This window comes from Pelophylax lessonae (genome assembly GCF_965119305.1).
Source record: "Pelophylax lessonae genome assembly, chromosome: 1".
In the NCBI taxonomy this organism is placed as follows: Eukaryota; Metazoa; Chordata; class Amphibia; order Anura; family Ranidae; genus Pelophylax; species Pelophylax lessonae.
This window is the reverse complement of record NC_138768.1, coordinates 569,748,601-569,774,115: the sequence shown is the minus strand read 5'-3', so window position 1 is coordinate 569,774,115 and position 25,515 is coordinate 569,748,601. Positions and strand designations below refer to the sequence as shown.

At 42.0% G+C, this 25,515-nt stretch overlaps 1 protein-coding gene across 1 annotated transcript in view; it reads right to left on the bottom strand.

The window, feature by feature from the left end:
• Positions 1–25,515, bottom strand: part of COX18 (cytochrome c oxidase assembly factor COX18) — a 36,038-nt gene that overhangs the window by 2,355 nt on the left and 8,168 nt on the right. The window contains exons 3-5 of the mRNA XM_082275543.1: positions 22,353–22,453; positions 17,718–17,884; positions 2,767–2,888 (exon numbers count right to left, since the gene is read on the bottom strand). Coding sequence (XP_082131669.1) covers positions 2,767–2,888; positions 17,718–17,884; positions 22,353–22,453 — 390 coding nt within the window. The remainder of the gene's footprint in view (positions 1–2,766; positions 2,889–17,717; positions 17,885–22,352; positions 22,454–25,515) is intronic.

The window sequence follows — 25,515 nt, the reverse complement described above, 5'->3', positions numbered from 1 at the left end:
ATGAGCAGTGATCCTGCTGATTGCATCTCATCTCGGATCTTTATCGGTTTATGAAACAGATGATCGGGGGAGAACATGTTCTCCGCTGATCATCTCCGCACACAGAGAATCTGTCATTGACTGACACAGAAACAGCCAGTTTATGAAGCTGCGATCTCCCCACTTCACTGGTGATCTGTGCCTGAATTCACACTCCCAAATTCACCAGCCTGGAGGTGGTGAATCGGGGAGAGAAGACAGAATCGGGGGAGAAATGAGGGGGAAGAAGGAAGATTATTGACTTCCTTCTTCCTCCACCAGACCTCCCAACACAGTAAACATACCCCCCTGCCATATTTATATATATATATATACACACACACAGTCAGGTCCATAAATATTGGGACATCAACACAATTCGAATCGTTTTGGCTCTATACACCACCACAATGGATTTGAAATGAAACAAACAAGTTGTGCTTTAACTGCAGACTTTCAGCTTTAATTTGAGGGTATTTACATCCAAATCAGGTGAAAGGTGTTGGAATTACAACAGTTTGTATTTGTGCTTCCCACTTTTTAAGGGACCAAAAGTAATGGGACAATTGGCTGCTCAGTTGTTCCATGACCAGGTGTGTGTTATTCCCTCATTATCCCATTTACAAGGAGCAGATAAAAGGTTGAAGAAGTTACCTTATTTGTTTTACTTGAGAGACTATATTCGTTACTTATATATCACTTTGGTGGTTTGTGTATGATCATTTGTTAATATCACATGTACCTTGTTCACGTATATGTATGTTTATACAGATTTATGCATTTTTTAGAAGCGCACTATTTTTCCATTTATTTACCTCCCACTTTATATTTCTAGTGCTGCTTCTATTTTTTTGTTTGTGGTTAGCGCACCCTTATTCTTAAATTAGATATAGATAATATATTAGTTTGTTTACTAATATAATTGGTTTATAAATGTTTTCATGGGTACGAAAAAAAGGAATATATTTAGAATGTCATGAATTTTTGGTATCCTAAAAGCCCTATTATGTTGAATTTGTCACGTATTTATCTACTGGAAAAGGTGGAAGGTGGATAGCTAAATACAGTGAGGAAAAAAAGTATTTGATCCCCTGCTGATTTTGTATGTTTGCCCACTGACAAAGAAATTATCAGTCTATAATTTTAATGGTGGGTTTATTTTAACAGTGAGAGACAGAATAACAACAAAAATATCCAGAAAAAAAAAAGTTATAAATTGATTTGCATTTTAATGAGTGAAATAAGTAATTGACCCATTGCAAAACATGACTTAGTACTTGGTGGCAAAACCCTTGTTGGCAATCACAGAGGTCAGACGTTTCTTGTAGTTGGCCACCAGGATTGAACACATCTCAGGAGGGATTTTGTCCCACTCCTCTTTGCAGATCCTCTCCAAGTCATTAAGGTTTTGAGGCTGACGTTTGGTAACTCGAACTGTCAGCTCCCTACACATATTTTTTATGGGATTAAGGTCTGGAGACTGGCTAGGCCACTTCTGGACCTTAATGTGCTTCTTCTTGAGCCACTCCTTTGTTGCCTTGGCCGTGTGCTTTGGGTCATTGTCATGCTGGAATACCCATCCATGATCCATTTTCAATGCCCTGGCTGAGGGAAGGAGGTTCTCACCCAAGATTTGATGGTACATGGCTCCGTCCATCGTCACTTTGATGCGGTGAAGTTGTCCTGTCCCCTTAGCAGAAAAACATCCCCAAAGCATAATGTTACCACCTCCATGTTTGACGGTGAGGATCGTGTTCTTGGGGTCAAAGGCAGCATTCCTCCTCGTCCAAACACGGCGAGTTGAGTTGATGCCAAAGAGCTTAATTTTGGTCTCATCTGACCACAACACTCACCCAGTTCTCCTCTGATTTATTCAGATGTTCATTAGCAAACATCAGACGGGCCTGTACATGTGCTTTCTTGAGAAGGGGAACCTTGCGGGCGCTGCAGGATTTCAGTTCTTCATGGTGTAGTGTGTTACCAATTGTTTTCTTGGTGATTATGGTCCCAGCTGCCTTAAGATCATTGACAAGATTCTCCCGTGTAGTTCTGGGCTGATTCCTCACTGTTCTCATGATCATTAAAACTTCACGAGGTGAAATCTTGCATGGAGCCCCAGGCCGAGGGAGATTGACAGTTATTACATGTTTCTTCCATCTGCGAATAATCGCACCCAGTGTTGTCACCCTCTCACCAAGTTGCTTGGCGATGGTCTTGTAGCCCATTCCAGCCTTGTGTAGGTCTACAATCTTGTCCCTGACATCCTCTGACAGCTCTTTGGTCTTGGCCATGGTGGAGAGATTGGAATCTGATTCATTGATTGCTTCTGTGGACAGGTGTCTTTTATACAGGTAACAAGCTGAGATTAAGAGCACTCCCTTTAAGAGAGTGCTCCTAATCTCAGCTCGTTACCTGTATAGAAGACACCTGGGAGACAGAAATCTTGCTGATTGACAGGGGATCAAATACTTATTTCACTCATTAAAATGCAAATCAATTTATAACTTTTATGAAATGCAATTTTCTGGATTTTTTTTTGTTGTTTTTCTGTCTCTCAATATTAAAATAAACCTACTGTTAAAATTACAGACTGATCATTTCTTTGTCAGTGGGCAAACGTACAAAATCAGCAGGGGATCAAATACTTTTTCCCTCAGTGTATTATATGCTTAAACTTCTATTTCCAGTGGATCTCTGAAATGTATCTGAAAAAAAATGGCTAGTTTCTTTATAAGAGTATATCTGTACCTCTACAAGAAGCAGGTTGATTAAACCCAAAGATATTGGGAGGATCCAAGTAGAATCTGGAACAGTGAGATCAGGAAACCAGAGTGCTCCTCCTTCTTGTAGTTGCTTGTGAAGCACCAGCCCTGAAAACAGACATTTTGTTCATATCAGTAAACTACTTGTTTGATGCAGTGTCTCCTATGAGTGTATTTTGTGAAAAATAAAAAGGTTAAGGAAATTATATCTCCTATTCTCTATTAAGGGCACCAGGAGTCATAAATGATGAGGATTTGTGTATGGGCAATACTTTCAAAAACAAGAGCAAGCATGAAAAAAAAAAAAAAAAAAAAAAAAAAAAAAAAAAGGAGGCATCCTCTGAGGAACCCCAGCTAATTTAACCTCTGCCAGCTTACTTTAAGCAAATCCTGGAAGAGACCCCAAAAAGAAGAGAATTAAAGTAACATTAATTTCTGGTTTAAAAAAAAAAAAATAAATTCAAGTAGGTAACATGTAAGATATTTGCGTTAGTGAAATTGACTGTCCAATTCTAGTGGTTAATCATACCATGGCTTGCATTTGAAAGAAAAACACATGTAACATAAGAAATAGAAAGATCTACGTGATTGGTCCTAGGTGCTGCCATGTCTTTTTTGTCAATGTCCCCACAAACACCAGTAAGTACAACTTGGAAAGACAGCGTTGAGTTCTGGTCAGAAAAAAAGAAATGTCTCACCCTAACGAGAGCTAAAACAGCCTCCTTGGCTCAAGTCTGCTCCCAACCCTCTTCAACAAAGTTTGCATCACAAGAGATCTCAAATATCCCTCTTTTGGCATTGTGACCACCTCAATAAATGTGCATGCATTCGACCTGTTCAGTGTGGTGCTTAGTGCTCAGGAACAGTTATTATTCTAAATGCTAACTTTTGCAATGTGTGTGAGGAGGCTCAGAAAAATGTATTATGGCATTTATTTAATCTTTTTACCAATTAATAAATATTTGATTCTGCAGAGAAGGTACAGTAAAACATTTTACATACCGCGTGACCTACTAGAACTCTTACATCTTCTTGCCCCAGGCTGTATCTGCACAATTGAGCCCTATCAACTTCTACTGAGCCATCTACTGATACAGGAAGTAAAACACAAACTACTGTGCTGTATTATTAAATAGGTAGCACAGATGTCATATAAGACCAGGGCTAGATTTACTAAATTGTACCATCCCCTCTGTTGGGTCTGGAAGCAGATAAGCTGGAAGAGAGAGTCTGGTCACTCTATACAGGTGTACAGTATCTCACAAAAATGAGTACACCCCTCACATTTTTGTAAATATTTTATTATATCTTTTCATGTGACAACACTGAAAAAAATGACACTTTGCTACAATGCAAAGTAGTGAGTGTATAGCTTGTATAAGAGTGTAAATTTGCGGTCCCCTCAAAATAACTCAACACAGCCATTAATGTCTAAACCGCTGGCAACTAAAGGGAGTACACCCCTAAGTTAAAATGTCCAAATTGGACCCAAAGTGTCAATATCTTTTGTGGCCACCATTATTTTCCAGCACTACCTTAACCCTCTTGGGCATGGAGTTCACCAGAGCTTCACAGGTTGCCACTGGAGTCCTCTTCCACTCCTCCATGGACAGCATCATGGAGCTGGTGGATGTTAGAGACCTTGTGCTCCTCCACCTTCTATTTGAGGATGCCCCACAGATGCTCAATAGGTTTTAGGTCTGGAGACATGCTTTGACAGTCCATCACCTTTACCCTCAGCTTCTTTAGCAAGGCAGCGGTCGTCTTGGAGGTGTGTTTGGGGTAGTTATCATGTTGGAATCCTGCCATGCGGCCCAGTCTCCGAAGGGAGGGGATCGTGCTCTGCTTCAGTATGTCACAGTACATATTGGCATTCATGGTTCCCTCAATGAACTGTAGCTCCCCAGTGCCGGCAGCACTCATGCAGGCCCCAGATCATCACACTCCCACCACCATGCTTGACTGCAGTCAAGACACACTTGTCTTTGTACTCCTCACCTGGTTGCAGTCACACACACTTGACACCATCTGAACCAAATATGTTTATCTTGGTCTCATCAGACCCCAGAACATGGTTCCAGTAATCCATGCCCTTAGTCTGCTTGTCTTCAGCAAACTGTTTGCGGACTTTCTTGTGCATCATCTTTAGAAGAGGCTTCCTTCTGGGACGACAGCCATGCAGAGCAATTTGATGCAGTGTGCAGCGTGTGGTCTGAGCACTGACAGGCTCACCCCCACCCCTTCAACCTCTGCAGCAATGCTGGCAGCACTTATACGTCTGTTTCCCAAAGACAACCTCTGGATATAACGCTGAGCACCTGCACTCAACTTCTTTGGTCAACCATGGTGAAGCCTGTTCTGAATAGAACCTGTCCTGTTAAACTGCTATATGGTCTTGGCCACCTTGCTGCAGCTCAGTTTCAGGGTCTTGGCAATCTTCTTATAGCCTAGGCCATCTTTTTGTAGAGCAACAATTATTTTTCTTCAGATCCTCAAAGTTTTTTGCCATGAGGTGCCATATTGAACTTCCAGTGACCAGTATGAGAGTGATAACACCAAATTTAACATACCTGCTCCCCATTCACACCTGAGACCTTGTAACACTGAGTTACATGATACCAGGGAGAGAAAATGGCTAATTGGGCCCAATTTGGACATTTTCACTTAGGGGTGTACTCACTTTTGTTGCCAGCGGTTTAGACATTAATGGTTGTGTGTTGAGTTATTTTGAGGGGACAATAAACTTACACTGTTATACAAGCTGTACACATTGTAGCAAAGTGTCATTTCTTCAGTGTTTTCACATGAAAAGATAAAATAAAATATTTACAAAAATGTGAGGGGTGTATTCGATTTTGTGAGATAATGTATATCGAAAATCTACCCCTAGAAGAGTAAAACAAGCTGAGCTTCTATGCTGTTAGCAGGTCATTTCTAAAGCCAGCCATAGATGGAGCAAATTTCCTTTTTCCTCCAAAGGAAAACCTAGTTTCCCCCATCAACACACACAGGGGAGCCCAGGGAGCCATTGTGTTTTCCCGGTAGGGGGAGCCATCCCCATCAAGAGAACAGAGCAATTACTGCTAGCGGCTATTATACTCGCTAGCAATAAATCATATGTAAAATCTGACAGGCTGGTTGTACTCAAGTTGATCAATTGATCAACATTGGTACATTTAGCCTGCCTATACATAGTTCAAATATCGGCCAGTCCCTGCTGAACAATCTATGTCTGGCTTAAGTATGCAGATCTAGAAGGTGATCAATGAACCTAAATTATACTATGCCACCAAAATGTACAGGCTATACAGTAATGGTAACAATCGACAGGATAGAAGTCAGGAACCATTTATTATACACAAACATTTGCAATTGACTGTCAGCAGAATGAGGTGTGGGGTGGCAAGAACAATAGGACAAAGAAGTGTCCTATGCAGAAAATCCAGTCTTGACAGGGACACATCTGAAATAAAAGTGAGGGGAGCTATGCATCCAATAGCTGATTTTGGGAAGGGCAGCATACAGAATGTGTACATTTGTTAAATGGCAGGTTCAGTTCTATCTAATTCTGAATGGAAATGGTCCAACATCTAATATCAACGTTAGCAGATGTCATCAAAAAGAAGAGCTACCAGAATGATTTCTTATATTTGCTGTTCACTATTTATTCATTAATTATAGGGAAACTGGCTAATGAGGAGATTGGGTTGCTACAAGAACTTCCAAGATCTCACCATTTCCATCACCTAACACAAATGTATTAGAATTAATTTCCACCATCTGACAAACAATGGCAATGGTAGTGAAGGACTACAGTTTTGCTTTAACCACTTGCTTACTGAGCACTTATATCCCCTTCCTGCCCAGGCCAATTTTCAGCTTTCAGCGCCTTTACAATTTGAATGACAATTGGGTGGTCATGCAACACTGTAACCAAACTACATTTTTTATCATTTTGTTCACACAAATGGAACTTTCTTTTGGTGGTATTTAATCAGCACTGGGTTTTTTTTTTTTTGTCAAACAAACAAAAAAGACCGAAAATGTTGAAAAAAAAAATGTTTTTCATATTGCGTTATAAAATTTTGCAAACAGGTACATTTTCTCCTTCACGGATGTGCACTGATGAGGTTGCACTGACGAGGTGGAAATGTTAGGCTGCACTGATGAGGCAGCACTGGTGGGCACTAATGAGGAGGCACTGGTGAGGCTGCACTAATGGGTGGCAGTAATAGGTGGCACAGATAGGCGGCACTGATAAGTGAAACTGATGATGAGGCACTGATTGGCGGCACTGATAGATGGCACTGGTGGGCACTGATTAGCAGCACTGCAGGGCACTGGCAGTGTGATGGGGAAAAAAGCTGAGAACTGGCTTCTCTTTACTTCCTTGATCAGCTGGCTATGGCTGACAGCTGATTATGTGGTAAAAGACCCAGTCTGATTGGTCCTTTACCTGATCTGTGATCAGCTGAGTCCCAAGGACACAGAGTACGCCCTCCCTCCACATGCCCCCAGTGCGAAAATATCTATTTACACCCTCAAGGCATTTTAAGCCGGCGCTGTAGCTGTCTTTTGGCTATAGCTTGGGGCCAAGTAGTTAAAAAGAAGTAACCTCCTTATGAAAAATATATTTCTTTCTAGGGCACACTTTTGTCATCATGTATGAAGGAATTAGAAATGTTTACTTCTACAGGATGTGTCTGTAAAGGTTCTCAATTATTTAGGTCACAGTATAGTTCGCAGAAGTTAATCACATTCAACTGGACTTGTTCTGTAATGCTAAAGATCTTTCATCATTCTTATTTTACTAAATCATTGCAAAAGAAATAAAAAAAAGTCAGATATGCTTCCAGGAACTAAAGATGAAACAGGATAACATCCTGGTGAATAAAAATCTCACCAATATTGTGAATAATATAATACATTTTCACTTTGTTAACCCTGGATTGACCATGCATATTCAAAATGTGAAGCAAGCAGAATTACCTATTAGTGCTGCAACGATGTGTCGACGTAATCGATTACGTCTACTACAGAAATACGTCGACGTGCGTGAAAGGTGTAGACGCGTCACGCATGACGTCACACGCCCCCTGCTCGCATTGCCGGCCGGGCCGCTGCATTGATTGGAGCCGCTGCAGGCTGCACTGCCCCGCCCCCGCTGCGCTCCAGTCCAGAGTGTCCGGCTCTTCTACATCAGCCACTGTGAGCGGCATGACGTCCCGGGGCGCCTGCGCATCAACTGAGCTGACTCTCTGTGGCTGCAGACTGCCGCCAATGCCGATGATCCCTCCCACTGTCCCACACAGAGGAGACATCACGCGCCACTCCAGCAGCATCATGTGATCGCAGGTGAGCCTGAGGGGTCTGCACTGGGAGGGGGGGCTTACTAAGTGGTCTGTACTAGGTGGGAGGGCTTACTGAGGGGTCTGCACAGGGAGGGGGGCTTACTAAGTGGTCTGTACTAGGTGGGAGGGCTTACTGAGGGGTCTGCACTGGGAGGGGGGGCTTACTAAGTGGTCTGTACTAGGTGGGAGGGCTTACTGAGGGGTCTGCACTGGGAGGGGGGCTTACTAAGTGGTCTGTACTAGGTGGGAGGGCTTACTGAGGGGTCTGCACTGGGAGGGGGGCTTACTAAGTGGTCTGTACTAGGTGGGAGGGCTTACTGAGGGGTCTGCACTGGGAGGGAGGCTTACTAAGTGGTCTGTACTAGGTGGGAGGGCTTACTGAGGGGTCTGCACTGGGAGGGGGGCTTACTAAGTGGTCTGTACTAGGTGGGAGGGCTTACTGAGGGTTCTGCACTGGGAGGGGGGCTTACTAGGTGGTCTGTACTAGATGGGAGGGCTTACTGAGGGGTCTGCACTGGGAGGGGGGCTTACTAAGTGGTCTGTACTAGGTGGGAGGGGGGCTTACTAAGTGGTCTGTACTAGGTGGGAGGGCTTACTGAGGGGTCTTTACTGGGAGGAGGGGTCTGTACTTTTTGTTATTCAAAGGATTAATTAGCTAATCAAAAAAAGAACACTCAATTAAGCAAAAAAACTAAAATAAAAATAATCGTTAGATTAGTCGACAGACAAAATAATCGTTAGTTGCAGCCCTATTACCTATACTGTTTGGTTGGGATGAGTCTCTCACTAAATGCTCTGAGGAAGAGGCAGGCCCTCGAAACCCGTTGGCCAGTCGCTGCAAAGACTTCATATCTGTGAGGCGACTATCCAGATGTTGCAACAATATTGATTGATATGTCTTTATGTCATCTTCGTTTGTGAGTATATATCTGCACTTACTTTTAATAAAGCCATTTTATTTGAGGTAATGCGCTAGGCCTGTGCATCCTCTTGTTTTTTCTTGTTCTTAGTATATCCGGATATCCCCAGTCTTGGGAGGGCAGCAAGAAGCGAGCCTTCCTGGTTGATCAGCATTTAAGCCTTGAGAGTCTCTTTGCGTGAGGCCCACCTTCAAGTGAAGGAGAGTGGAGTGTTGGTTTGGAGATCTCTCAACATTATGGCTGACTCCGGGATGAAAGAGCTTTTTTTTCTCCCTTCCCTTTCTTTTTTTTTTTTTTCTTTTTTTTTTTCTTTTTCTTTTTTTTTTTCTTTTTTTTCCTCTTTCTACACTTCTTTGTATCCCTATTCTTTACAACCCATTTGTACCTGGTATTAACTATCTCAGCTTGTATTAAAAAACATCATCTATTCAGGTCAGTATAGGTTAGGGTGACCAGACATCCCCGGATTCCGGGGACAGTCCCCAGACTGAGGACACTGTCACCGGACCAAGTCTGTCCCTGGTTCTGTCCCCAGATTGCTGGTGTTTGCCCTGTGGGCCGGGGCCAATGGGTCCAACTCCTGGCCGCAGTCACTGCTTTTCTAACCCCTGCAGTGCGGATCCAGCCCCATTCCCCTCGAGCGGCGCACAGTGATTGCACACACACGGCTGTGGTGGCCACTCTGCTGAAAGGAAGGGAGGAGCAGGGAGGGGGCGAGGCCCAGACTGACCCTCGGGGAGGAGCTTCAGGGGCCACACCATGACCTACCATTTGCTACAGCCTGCAGAGAGACTACATGTAACCGGAGGAGAGCCAGAACCACATTGTTGAGGTATAGAGAGAGCCCAGAGAGAGCGAGAAAGAGATAGATCTACTATACATAGAGAGGGAAATTCAGTATATAGAGAGAGGGAGATACAGTATATATAGAGATGGAGATACAGTATAAAGAGAGAGGAAAATACAATATACAGAGTGAGGGGAAATACAGTATATAGGGGGGAGATACAGTATAATGAGAGGGAAATACAGTTTATAGAGAGAGATACAGTGTACAGAGAGGGAAATACAGTATATAGAGAGAAATACAGTATATAGAGTGAGATACAGTTTATAAAGAGGGAAATACAGTATATAGCGAGAGGGAGGTGCAGTATACAGACAGGGAAATACAGTATATAAAGAGAGGGAGATACAGTATATAGAAAGAGAGATGTGGTATATAGAGAGGGAAATACAGTATATAAAGAAAGAAATACAATATATAAAGAGAGGGAAATACAGTATATAGAGAAAGCAATACAGTATATAAAGAGAGGGAAATACAGTATATAGAGAGAGGGAAATACAGTATATAGAGAAAGAAATACAGTATATGGAGAAAAAAAATACAGTATATAAAGAGGGAAATACAGTATATAGAGAGAGGGAAATACAGTATATAGAGAAAGAGATACAGTATATAGAGAAAGAGATACAGTATATAGAGAAAGAGATACAGTATGTAAAGAGAGGGAAATACAGTAGAGGGAAATACAGTAGAGAGAGGAAAATACAATATACAGAGTGAGGGAAATACAGTATATATAGAGGGAGATACAGTATACAGAGAGGGAAATACAGTATATAGAGGGAGATACAGTATACAGAGGGAAACAGTATATAGAGGGAGATACAGTATATAGAGAGAGGGAGATACAGTATACAGAGAGGGAAAAACAGTATATGGAGGGAGATACAGTATACAGAGAGTGAAATACAGTATATAGAGAGAGATACAGTGTACAGAGAGGGAAATACAGTATATAGAGGGAAATACAGTATATAGAGTGAGATACAGTTTATAAAGAGGGAAATACAGTATATAGCGAGAGGGAGGTGCAGTATACAGACAGGGAAATACAGTATATAAAGAGAGGGAGATACAGCATATAGAAAGAGAGATGTGGTATATAGAGAGGGAAATACAGTATATAAAGAAAGAAATACAATATATAAAGAGAGGGAAATACAGTATATAGAGAAAGCAATACAGTATATAAAGAGAGGGAAATACAGTATATAGAGAGAGGGAAATACAGTATATAGAGAAAGAAATACAGTATATAGAGAAAAAAAAAATACAGTATATAAAGAGGGAAATACAGTATATAGAGAGAGGGAAATACAGTATATAGAGAAAGAGATACAGTATATAGAGAAAGAGATACAGTATATAAAGAGAGGGAAATACAGTATATAGAGAGAGGGAAATACAGTATATAGAGAAAGAGATACAGTATATAGAGAAAGAGATACAGTATATAGAGAAAGATACAGTATATAAAGAGAGGGAAATGCAGTAGAGGGAAATACAGTATATAGAGAGAGGAAAATACAATATACAGAGTGAGGGAAATACAGTATATATAGAGGGAGATACAGTATACAGAGAGGGAAATACAGTATATAGAGGGAGATACAGTATACAGAGGGAAACAGTATATAGAGGGAGATACAGTATATAGAGAGAGGGAGATACAGTATACAGAGAGGGAAAAACAGTATATGGAGGGAGATACAGTATACAGAGAGGGAAATACAGTATATAGAGAGAGATACAGTGTACAGAGAGGGAAATACAGTATATAGAGGGAAATACAGTATATAGAGGGAGATACAGTTTATAAAGAGGGAAATACAGTATATAGCGAGAGGGAGGTGCAGTATACAGACAGGGAAATACAGTATATAAAGAGAGGGAGATACAGTATATAGAAAGAGAGATGTGGTATATAGAGAGGGAAATACAGTATATAGAGAAAGAAATACAATATATAAAGAGAGGGAAATACAGTATATAGAGAAAGCAATACAGTATATAGAGAAAGAGATACAGTATATAAAGAGAGGGAAATACAGTATATAGAGAGAGGAAAATACAATATACAGAGTGAGGGAAATACAGTATATATAGAGGGAGATACAGTATACAGAGAGGGAAATACAGTATATAGAGGGAGATACAGTATACAGAGGGAAACACAGTATATAGAGGGAGATACAGTATACAGAGAGGGAAATACAGTATATAGAGGGAGATACAGTATACAGAGAGGGAAATACAGTATATAGAGGGAGATACAGTATACAGAGAGGGAAATACAGTATATAGAGGGAGATACAGTATACAGAGAGGGAAATACAGTATATAAAGGGAAATACCGTATATAGAGGGAGATATAGTATACAGAGAGGGAAATACAGTATATAGCGAGAGGGAGATACAGTATATAGAGAGAGATATGGTATATAGAGAGGGAAATACAGTATATAGAGAAATAAATACAGTATATAGAGAGAGGGAAATACAGTATATAGAGAGAGATATGGTATATAGAGAGGGAAATACAGTATATAGAGAAATAAATACAGTATATAGAGAGAGGGAAATACAGTATATAGAGGGAAATATACAGTATATAAAGAGAGGGAAATACAGTATATAGAGAAAGATACGGTATATAAAGAGAGGGAAATACTGTATATAGAGGGAAATGCAGTATATAGAAAGAGGGAAATACAGTATATAGAGAGAGAAAAATACAATATACTGAGTGAGGGAAATACAGTATATAGGGGGAGATACAGAGGGAGATACAGTCTACAGAGAGGTATATACAGTATATAGAGGGAGATACAGTATACAGAGAGGGAAATACAGTATATATAGAGAGGGAGATACAGTATACAGAGAGGGAATGAAATACAGTATATAGCGAGAGGGAGGTGCAGTATACAGGCAGGGAAATATAGTATATAAAGAGAGGGAGATACAGTATATAGAGAGAGGGATATGGTATATAGAGAGGGAAATACAGTATATAGAGAAAGAAATACAGTATATAAAAAGAGAGGCAAATACAGTATATAGATAAAGAGATACAGTATATAAAGAGAGGGAAATACAGTATATAGAGGGAGGGAAATACAGTAAATAGAGAGAGGGAAATACAGTATATAGAGGGAGGGAAATACAGTATATAGAGATATGCATTAAAACATTTTTTCCCTATCTCATCTTCTTAACATTTGGTAGTGGTATCCCAAAAAATTCGAAGTACAGTATAATTTGTTTTATATCTCATGGGCGAAATGTGAGAAATAATGTATGTCATACAATCATTCCATAAACACATACCACATACACTGCATATATAATTTGCAGGAAAATATGCCTATATGCCTAAAAAATACAATTTGCCAATAAAAAAAAAATATGTCCCTGGGTATCATTTAAAAAAATCTGGTCACTTTAGTATAGGTGCAAAGGCTTACACATATTAAGAGGTTTCAGCATGGTTTCAGTTAGAAGTTTGGATTTAAAATTATAAGAGTAAAGAGTAACTGCTCTTAAAGTTGTGCTTTAGTCAGAGAATGAAGTCCTGCTAGATCACTTTAGTCTGGCCCCTTTTGTAGGTATAGCTATGTAAAACATTAACGATAAGGATCTATAATGTTGAAAATCCAGTAATACACTGACTCACCCTGCTCTGCACACTCTCAGTTGCTCTGCGTTTTTAGGCACTGCCAAGTTTGTAGGGGCCGATCTGTTGACAGCCCTAAAGCGGAACAAACCCCCCTATCCTTTACAGCCAATGAAGCTGCTTCTGTTTGATCTGCAACTGCCATGATTCTGCACATGTCATCAGTTATGACACCAGCCATTTGATGGTTTACCAGTTTGGTTGAGGACACAAGCAAATGGGACAGATAGCAATTCCCGCATTCCAGGAATGTAACTGTTTTTTCAAACCATTAAAGAGGAACTTTATCTATAACAGCTTGATAAAAAATAATGTTCTTTGGCAAGGAACATACATTCCACATTAATAATTATGCTGCCAAAAGTAGTGTTTGCTTTAAATTGCCTCCCACATTGCTCCTGTTTCTTCTTGACAGGGGCTGTCATTATGATGAAGCCCAGAGTCCCTAAACAACAGTAAATCGGTTTAAAAAAACAGCTACCTTCCTGGAGTGTCGGGATTGCCAACTTTCACCTTTCCTTGTGTCTTCAACCCAACTGACAAACTATTGAATGGCTGGTGTCATAACTGATCACATGTGTAGCACCATGGCAGTTGCAGATCAAACAGAAGCAGCTTCCATGGCTGTAACAGAAAGGAGGGTTTAATTCTGCTTTAAGGCAAGCCAGTAGATTGGCTACAAACTCAGCAGTGATTAAAAATGCCTAAAAAAATGGGAATCAACTGAGCATGTGCAGAGCAGGGTGAGACAGTGTATTACTGGAGTTTAAACAGTATAGACACTTATCTTTAATTTTTTACCTGCAAAAGGGGCCAGCCTGAAGTGATCTAGCAGGACTTCATTTTCTGACTAAAGTTCCACTTAAACTACTTCCCATCCGCGCTACAGCCTATATACGGCTGCAGCGCGGACTCACATTTTCGGGAGGCCGTCTTTATACGGCCTCCCAGTAACACGCATCCCGCGCGCTCCCGCGAGCGCGCATCGGGGAAAATCTGTATCAGCCGTGTCCCTTGGACACAGCCGATCACAGATCGTGGTGAATGGCCAATCACAGCGGCCATTCACCACGTGATCGGACCGTCCAATGAGAGATGATCTCATATGTAAACATATGAGATCATCTCTCATCGCCAGCGCTCCTTCCTCACACGGAGACTGCAGTGTGAGGAAGGAGGGAGAGCTGCCCAGCGGCGGGGACACAGAACAAATGTAATCAGGGCACCGATCACCAGTGCCCTGATTACTAGAGGTAAAAAAACATACACTCAGTGCCCACAGTGCCCCCCATCAATGCCCACAATCAGTGCCCATAGTGCTGTCAGTCAGTGCCCATCAGTGCCTGCTCATCTAGGCACTGATGAGCACTGACTGGTAGCACTATGGGCACTGATGGTGCTGCCCATCAGTGCCGCCCATCAGTGCTCATCAGTGCCACCCGTCAGTGTCCATCAGTGCCAACCGCCAGTGTCCATCAGTGCCGCCTATCAGTGCCCATCAGTGCCGCCCGTCAGTGCCGCCTCTGTGCCCAGCAGTGCCACCTCTCAGTGCCCAGCAGTGCCACCTCTCAGTGCCCAGCAGTGCCACCTCTCAGTGACGCCTATCAGTGCTGCATATTAGTACCTCCTCATCAGTGCCCATAAGTGCCACCTCATCAGTGCCCATCAGTGCAGCCTATCAGTGCCGCCTCATCAGCGCACATCAGTGAAGGAGAAAAATTTATTTTCAAAAATATTTTTTTCAAAATTTTCTGTCTTTTTTCTTTTTTTTTTGTAAAAAATAAAAAACCCAGAGATAATTAAATACCACCAAAAGAAAGCTCTATTTGTGTGAAAAAAATTATAAAAATTTCATATGGGTACAGTGTAGCATGACCACGCAATTGTCATTCAAAGTGTGAGAGCGCTGAAAGCTGAAAATTGGCCTGGATGGGAAGTGGATTTAAGTGCACAGTAGGCAAGTGGTTAAATAGATGGGTTTAGTTCAGCTTTCAGATTTACTGCTGTTCAGGGGCTCTGGGCTTTAGCAAAATGGCAGCCTCCAGCTAAAAAAAACATGACAATGCTGGAGGCAATTTAGAGCACACACTCAATTTTGGTAGCATATTATTCATGTGGAATATATGTTCCTTGCTAAAGAACATTTTTTTTTTTTAAATCAGGTTGTTATGGGTACAGTTCCGCTTTGACATGGCTTCACCAATGCAAGGATAGCTCTTCCATACTCAACCAGTGACACAGCCCTACCAAATTTCACATTGAAATTCAAATTGAGTGTTCAATCGGATATAAACTGAAATAGCTATATTAACCACTTGCCGACCGTTCACTCGAGCTCTACTGCGGCAAAGTGGTTAGTTCCCGTCCAGCGACGTAGACCTACGTGGCTGGACTCCTCCCCCTGTGGGCGGCACACGCGCGCCGCCGGAGGCTCGCTCCCGCTGTATTCAGTCACAGCGGGAGTCGGGCCAGGGGAGGAGCGGCGGTGATCACCGCCGCTCTTCCCCGATCGTCTGGGAATCGAGTTTGGAGATCCGCCCACTTGTGTAAACAAAGCGGGCCGATCTCCTCAGTGACAGATTGCAGGGTTCAGCATAGCTGAACATGCGATCTGTCCCTGTGTCACTCAGTCACCTCCCCCCACACACGTTAGTAAGCACCAGGCATACATTAACCCCTCCCTCTCCAATAGAATTAACCCTTTCCCTGCCAGTGTCATTTTTACAGTAACAGTGCATATTTATAGCACTGTTTACTGTAGTAATGTCACTGGTACCCCCAAAAGTGTCAAAAATGCCAGTCAAGGGTCCGATCTGTCCGCCGCAATGTCGCAGTCCCACAAAAAAAAAAAATCGCAGACCGCCATTACTCGTTAAAAAAAAAACCACCAAAAATGACAGAAATCTTTCCCTTAGTTAGTAAACGCAATAACTTTTGCGCAACCCAATCAAAATACGCTTATTGTGATTTTTTTTACCAAACATAGGTAGCAGAAAACAAGTTGGCCAAAAATTTAAAACAATTTTGATTTTTAAATTTTTTTGGGGGGGGAATTTCATATAAAAAAAATGTGAAAAATATTGTTATTTTTTCAAAATTTATGCTATTTTTTGTTTATAGCGCAAAAAGTAAAAATCGTACAGGTGATCAAATACCACCAAAAGAAAGCTCTGTTTGTGGGGAAAAAAGGACGTAAATTTCATTTGAGTACGGCGTCTCACGACCGCGCAATTGTCAGTTAAAATCGCACAGTGCCGAATTGCAAAAAGTGGCATGGACGTAAGACAGCAAAATCCTCCGGTGGTAAAGTGGTTAAAGGAGAGCCTATGTTACTTTGCTTTACTCTTGTGGTCTCCTAAAGTACACAGGACATGGAAATGCAATCGTTTAGTAAATATAAACTGCTAAATTACTTTTCTCATCAGCAGTTAGAGCAGTCTTGTGACTTCTATCAGTGTCTGGTTAAAGCCTGTAGGAGGGGTTTTCATTCTCCAATGATTGTCCTATGAGGATCCAGGATCCCCCACCCTGTCTGGACAGTGCTGATTGGCCCTGTGCTGATCACATGCACTCTCCCAATAAAAAAAAAACTCTCTAGCAATACACACCAAACTGAGCGTGTGTAGCTTGTCCCCTTATGTTCTGTTCTATCAGGAGATGGTTTGAGGAGGATCAGAGGAGACAGGATCAAATAGCCTTTTTACACAATGCAGAGGATGAACCCTTTAGGTTCCACAGTGAGAACAACAAGCATGCTTTACTGCATATAGAGACTGATTTTACTGTTGTGGGTTTAGGAACACTTTAGGCTGCATTCACACTTGAGCGTAGCGTTTTTTACCGCGATTTTACCGCGATTTTACCGCGATTTTTTCAGGCGTTTTTCATTGACATCTATCAAAAACGCTGGTAATCAGCCCAAAAAGAAGCTCATGTACTTTTTTCAGCTACAGGCGTTTTGCAAAACGCTCAGATGTGAACAGGGGCCATTTAAATGAATGGGGTTTTACTTGTTGGGCGTTTTGGAAGCGTTTCTTTTGAGCGTTTTTGGAGCTGAAAACGCCCAGGTGTGAATGGAGCCTTAAGCCCACTAAAATGATATGAACATTGCCATTGCAAAAACAAATAAATAACAATTACCTGTGGTGGATCCACTCGTACAAAAGCTGAAATTTCTCAGAGCTAAAGACACAAATATCCACATCGGGATTTGGATCCACATAATCAGGCTGGCTTTAACAGGGTGACAGTTATCCCGAACATAAAGTTCAGTTACTATTCTTTTCATGTTTTTACGAAAATGAAATCTGTTTAAAAAAAAAAAAAAAGGAAAAATATACATATTAAATATTGTAATACTATACAATACATCTTTATAGTTAGTTGCAAAGGTTCTGCAACATAGCACTCATGCTGAACGCAGGACAGTAATCTTATATAAAATGTGTCCACTGGCTACATACCTATGTTAAAAGCCTCTGATTATGGAGGGCATCTCTAATTACCAGGCCAAAGACTACTTCCAGGGCTGTCACTCACAGCAGAACTGAACACATAAAAGTTTGCATGGGTATTTGATGACTGTCACTGGCAAGATTGGAATATCTATGTCTAGTCCTGATTTGAGAAAAAAGGTTAAGCAGTCAGGTTGGAGTCTTCAGATGACAGTTCCTATCTCCCCAGATATTAGAGTGGTGACAGCTGTGTTTTCTGTGCACATAGTTCAGGATATGACGCAGTCAGGAGATAGGAAGATCGCTTGGCACTGACTTCATCTGTAAATAGATGACGGTCTGTGCTGTCAGAGGCAAAATTAACAGCTGCTTTCCTCAAATAAAATATGTTCTTACCAGGAAATAAACATCTGGTTTTGAGCTAAGAAAATAGAATTAATCTATAAAACTGTAATAATTACAAATGTAAAAAATTTCAACTTTGATTTCCTTGTGATTTTACAGAACATTGTGTATAGAGCAGTAGTAAAAGTGCTTAACCTGACTCAGTGGCAGCTGGTCAATGTGGGGCGCAGGGGAGCAGGGCCGCCCCCCCCCCCCCCCCAAGTAAAAAAAAAAAAAAGAAAAAAAAAAAAAAAAAGTGTTCCTTTAATGGCAGCGGGGCGCCGGACAACACTGCTGCTATGGAGAGGGTGGAGAGGGGTGGGAGTTTTGTCTTCATGTGACAGTTTTTGTTAAGCTTGATTGGCGGCCCTTTAGATTGTGCTCGGGGCGCAGAGCTCTGCGCCCGGAACACTCCCACTTGCGATTCTGCATCCTGTGCTTGGTGCACGTCTGATGTCATAGGGGTGGTGCTTGGGCGTCACCTTCACTGTCTCTGCTTCCCACCTGAGCCGGCCCAGACGTCTTTGTCTCACTCTGCTGCTGCTACAGGAGGACCGGATGCCGTCACTGAGTGAGAGGACCCAGAGCCTCAGCATTCCCGACCGAGTATTGATAGCTGCTGCTGTGCTGTGAGGCTGACTGTAAGTTACTCCTTTTTAAATCATTCACCAGAAAAAGTATCTTGTATTGCATTTAGGATCTCGTCCTTGTGTATTGCATTGGGGGGGGGGGAGAATAAGCATTTTATTAGGGCCCCTATTACAATGCTGTTCCCCCCCCTGGCCCCCTCATACAACGCTGTTCCCGGCCCCCTCATACAACGCTGCCCCCCCCCCCGGCCCCCTCATACAATGCTTTTTCTCCCCCCCTGGCTCCCTCCCCCTAATACATTGCTGATTTCCCCCCCCCCTGGCCTCCTCATACAATGCTGATTCCCCCCCCTGGCCCCCTCATACAATGCTGATCCCCCCCTGGCCCCCTCCCTCTAATACAATGCGGATCCCTCCCTTGGCCCCCTCCCCCTAATACAATGCTGATCCCCCCGGCCCCCTCTCCCCCTAATACATTGCTGATCCCCCTCCCCCTAATACAATGCGGATCCCTCCCTTGACCCCCTCCCCCTTGCGCACCAGCCGCCACTGCCCTGACTACAGATCAGCGTTTCTCAACTTAGTTATATGACTGACCCCTTTACCACACCATGCACTTGGAAAAAATGCCCCTTGGTGTGTATCAGACTAATCCATGTACCACCTAATGTGTGTATTTTCAACCCAATACCAAGCACTAATGTTTTCATCCACACTCTGGGACTTGCATCAACAGGCATCAATCTGTGTCCAATAGCCAATAGTAATTTGTCCTCCTTCACTGTACTATTACAAGCATTCGGAAATACGGCAGCAGACTACAAACATTTTATTTTAGTTTTCAATGCTGTTCCCTCTCCATGCTCTAGAGTGCCAGAGCAATGGGTTTCTAACTTTCATAAAGTGGTTGACTCCTCTCTCCAAATTGCTGCATATTATTCTGGGATTCAAGACTTGTTGTGCTTAAAAACATGCCTCCAAGTAAGCTGGCCCCCATTGGTCAGGCCATTATTAGGCATCAGCTATTCTTTTCAGTTGATAACCTTTTTGAGGTCAAGCTAGAGATTCCTCACAATCTCTGGCCATACAGTGCTCCCAAAAAGGTCCAAGGCAGAGGACAAAAATGCTTTGCAGCCTCAATGTGTTTGGACATACAGGAGCACATATGCCAAGTAGATAACATTGAAAAATGTGTCACAATAGTATCAGAAAGTGGGTGGAATATATTAGGCAGCAAGTGAACGTGTTGTCCCTGAAATTGATGTGTTGAAAGCAGAAAAAATGGGCATTGCAGTATGCTGTGTAATGGGCTGCATAACTGTAGATTAGTCAGGGTGCCCATGCTGACCCATGTCCACAGCCAAAAGCACCTACAGTGGGCACATGAGCATCAGAACTGGACCATGGAGCAATAGAAGAAGGTGGCCTAGTCTGATATATCACATTTATTTTACATAAAGGGATAGCTAGGTGCATGTGTTTGCTTACCTTGGGAAGAGATGGCACCAAGATGTACTGTGGGAAGATGGCAAGCCAGTGTAGGCAGTGTGTTGCTTTGGGCAACGTTATGCTGGAAACCTTGGGACCTGCCATTTATGTACCACCTACCTATACATTATTGCTGACCAAGTACGCCCCTTTATAGAAACAGTATTCTCTAATGGCAGTGGTCTCTTTTAATAAGATAATGCATCCTACCACACTACAAAAATGTTTCAAGAATGATCCGAGGAACACAAGGAGTTCAAAGTGTTAACTTGGACTCCAAATTTTCCAGATCACAATCCAACCGAGCATTTTTGGGATGTGCTAGAAAAACAAGCCCCATGGAGGCCCACCATGCCACTTACAGCACTTAACCACTTCAGCTCCGGAAGACTTACCCCCCTTCATGACCAGGCCCTTTTTTGCAATATGACACTTTGTTCCTTTACCTGACAAATGCCTGGTCGTGTGACACTGTACCCAAATAGAGCTTTATTTTGATGGTATTTGAAACCTCTGTGTTTTTTATCTTTTGTGCTATAAACCAAAAACGACCAACAATTAAAAAAAAAAAAAACAATATTTTTACTTACCGCTATAAAACACAGCCAATAAAAAAAAAAAAAAAAAAAATGTAAAAAAAAATCAAATGTCTTCATCAATTTAAGCCACTATGCTACATATTTTTGGAAAGACAATTCCAATAGGCGTATATTGATTGGGTTGCGCAAAAGTTATAGCATCTACAAACTATGGGATATATTTATGGAATTTTTATTTATTTTCTTTTTTACTAGTAATGGCAGCAAACAGAAGGACTGACATATTGTAGCGGACAAATCGGACACTAACTGACATTATTTTGGGAACCAGTGACACTAATACAGTGGTCAGTGCTAAAACAATGCCCTGTCACTGTATTAATGACACTGGCTGGAAAGAGGTTAACATTAAAGGCGATCTAAGGTTAACTGTGTCTAGCTAGTGTTTTAGTGTAGTGGGGGAGGTGTTTTTATTAGTGGAAGGCATTGATCAGTGACCCTGATTTGCAGGAACACAGGGTCCATGCCTTCTGTATTGACAGAACAGAAATCTGCCTTGTTTACACAAGCAGACTGCTGTTCTGCCTGTGTACCGAACGATCAGCGGGTGCCAGCGGACATAAGGTGCACTGAGTAAATAAAGCAAACAAAAACTGTGTCTGTCTTCATTTTAGACTGCAAATCATCAAAATGAGATTATTTTAAAGGGGGTGAATCTTTTCTATGCCCACTGTATAACTAAATACTTTCAATTGTATATTTGAGATACTAAAAAGGAGCGTGTAAGATGTGTATTGTTAGAGTTTACATATATTTTAATGTAATGTCCCCATCACCCAATCAGATTCCAATTCTCACTTGTAAATTAGCACTAGAACATTTTTAGATAGGAGCTCAAGGCCTAGACGTCTGTTTGGGTTTTAAGTCCGACATGCATTTGTAAAGCAGCATTTGAATCTTTATTGGGAACACACAGAGAAGTGTTCACCTACTGCTGGTTTTCCTTATATTGCTTTAAATCTTATATACAAGTGCCTAACAGGGGTGTCCAAGCTATGGCCCTCCAGCTGTTCAGGAACTACAATTCCCATGAGGCATTGTAAATCTCTGACATTCACAGACATAACTAGGCATGATGGGAATTGTAGTTCCTGAACAGCTGGAGGGCCATAGTGTGGACAAAAACCATGCAGCATGTGACTTGTTTCGGAAGCTCATGCTCTTGTACAGCAACCTATGAGTAGTTATGGGCACCACCTCCATATTTCCTCTTCTGCTCTGTTACAGTGACTATTTAGCCATAAGTACTCTAAAACTTACTTTGCAGTTTTATCACTCCATCCTTGCTGCTTTCCATACACAGATACCTCGTATCGAAGTTGTTTCGCTAAACTTTCAATCTCTGATTGCAAATTTTCCACCTAGCTGAAGAAAAACATATATTACAACAAATCAAGAGCTTGTTCAGCATTATACATTGTTGAACGCTGCCTCATTTGCAAATATTACAATCTGCCAGGACACTACTCAAAAAAAAAAAAAAACAGGAGTGCAATGATAAAGATGGAAGTATCATGAGTAGGGATGATCGAACTTTTCAAAAGTTCAATTTGACCAGAACACCCGAACTTCCCGAAAGTTCGGCCTGGATTTCAGAACCCCATTGAAATCAATGGGACCCGGACTTCGGTAATCAAAAAAAAACATTTTGAAGCCTTAAAACCCAATAAATGCCCCTAAAAAGTGCCTAGGGTTCTGGGTCATGCACCAGGGACTATTAATCACACATTAAAAATTGTCATTTTTGATAGAGAGCCAATTATTGGAAAAATTATTGAAAAAAAAATGAGATTTCTTTGGATTTAGTGTCTGGTGGGTCTAAAAATTGTACCTGTGAAGTTTCAGCTGTGAAGTAGCATGTCCAGAACCAGAAAAAAAAAAAAAAAGTTTGTTTGTATTAGAATTGCAATAGAACAGGATAGTGGCTCCGCTATTTTCACACCTTGCCGGTTTTGTAGCAGGCATTTTTTTGGTCATTTTTTGGGGGTCTTAGGAGGCAGGCATAACATCAGAACTTCTGTGTAGGGGTATAGATACACACACACACGTATGTATATATACACATACACATATATAGGTGTGAAAGTAGCAGAAACCTATGCTTGCGCTAATTAAATAACACCCATATGGCTTCTCTGCTATAACACCTATATGTGTGTATGTGTATAAATACATATAAGTGTGTGTGTGTATATATACCCCTATACAGAATGTCAGATGTTTTGCCTGCCTCCAAAGACCCCCATAAAAAAACGCATGCTGCAAAAACACACCTGCGCGTTTTTGTAGCTGGCGTTTTTTTGGGCGTCTTTGGAGGCAGGCATAACATCTGTACTTCTGTGTAGGGGTATATACACACACACACGTATGTATATATACACATACACATATATAGGTGTGAAAGTAGCAGAAACCTATGCTTGCGCTAATGAAATAATTAACACCCATATGGCTTCTCTGCTATAACACCTAGATGTGTGTATGTGTATAAATACATATAAGTGTGTGTGTGTGTGTATATACCCCTATACAGAATTTCAGATGTTTTGCCTGCCTCCAAAGACCCCCAAAAAATGCCCAAAAAAACGTCTGCGCCAAAAAAAAAAAAAAACGCCCAGGTGTGTTGTTGCAGGCGCCCTCTATACACTTCCAGGGTCCTGTCACTAGGCAACCCCCTTGACACTTGCAGGCTCCAGGATCTCTGGGACCTTCACTGGAGTGGTCCCCTCTACACTAGGCAGACCCCCAGGGGCAGTTCACAGTACTCACGACCTTGGAAGGCTTTCCTGGAACTGAACCCCTCTTCCTCCGCTGGTCCTCTGCACACCGGATCCTCTCTGCAACTTAGCTCAGCTTTCCCTCCTGGATTCTCAGGCAGCCACCTGAGACACCCAATCCTTCTGACAGGAGGAGAGACAGCCGTACTCTCCCTCCTGGGACTCTGCTTCCCGCCAAAGACGCTGCGTCATGCGTTCCCTTCAAACTTTTACCCACTCCCAGAATCCTCTGCGGCAGAATCTGCCTTCTGAGGTAGATACAGGCCTGAGTGGGCCACTGATTGGGTTTCCTCCACTGCCCATTGAGAATCCTCTTATGGAGACAGTGGGGAGACTCCCCCCTCAGCAGCCACACCTGGGAGACATGACAGTCCAGCTGAAAATCATGGCCCTGCTGTTAGGCAGCTAAGGCCCATTATGCTTTTACCTAGGACCTACCTTGTAGGGTGCTACACCAATATACCTCTTCTCATACATATCAATACATCAAAACCCTTAACCTATCTTTGACCAGTTCTCGATGACTTGAGTTTGCATCAGTTCACAATGACTCTACTCGAAATTGGTTTAACTTCTCCCATGTATGAATCTGCAGCACACATGAGACTAGGTAAGTGATGGTAAACCTTGGCACCCCAGATGTTTTGGAACTACATTTCCCATGATGCTCAACTACACTGCATAGTGCTTGAGCATCATGGGAAATGTAGTTCCAAAACATCTGGGGTGCCAAGGTTCGCCACCACTGGACTAGGTTAACAGAAGTGAATATTCATAGATGCACAGACCAAGTTTAGCAGCGTCAGTATGTGTCAGGTAATTTGACATCAACTTTATGACTAATTTTTCAGCTTGACATCAGGCCTGAGAACTAGGAGCACACACAGTTGCACATACCTAGTTCTCAGCTGCAAAGGTTAATAACATTCTCATGGCAAAGGGCATTTTTATATACAATATAGTTCTTGAGACAGATGCTAACCAGTAAATGAAAGAGTCAGAAAGTTTATTCAGTTTAATCAGAGTCCCGTGCAATCTCCAATAGGATAAATAACGTGTGCTCCAAGAAGGCTGATAGGATTGTACTATGTTTTGTAGCCTCCTCCCTATCTGATTCCTACATCACCAATCACATTTCAAGGCAGGTCTCAATCTGATTGGTGACTGGAAGCTCCCTGTATGAAGGAGGCAGCAAAGATCCTGTTCTCTATATCTAAAATTGAACTCAATATGAACTTCTAAATAATACACAGACGAAATACCTATTAGGAGCCAATTGATTTGTATTTCCATCCATCCAGTTCTGAGATTTATGCAGCTCTGCCACACAGCGCAACCCTATCTGCAGGGCAGAGAACCTGATTTTTTCTCTGCTGCAGTTTAGTAACACAGCTCTTCCCCCTCCTCCAACCTGTGACTAAATGGTAAAAGGAAAAGCAGCAGAGTTGTAAGCTCATCTCTCTGGTTCTCCTTCTACCAACATGCTCCTTGTTAGCACAAGCTGCTGATGCTGCTTCCATCACTTAGTCTGCCTTCTGCTATATGGGGATTTGAATAGGCTGATACCAAGTCAAATTTATGTACTTACACTGCTTGCATTTAACCACTTAAGCCCCAGAAGATTTTACCCCCTTTCTGACCAGCGG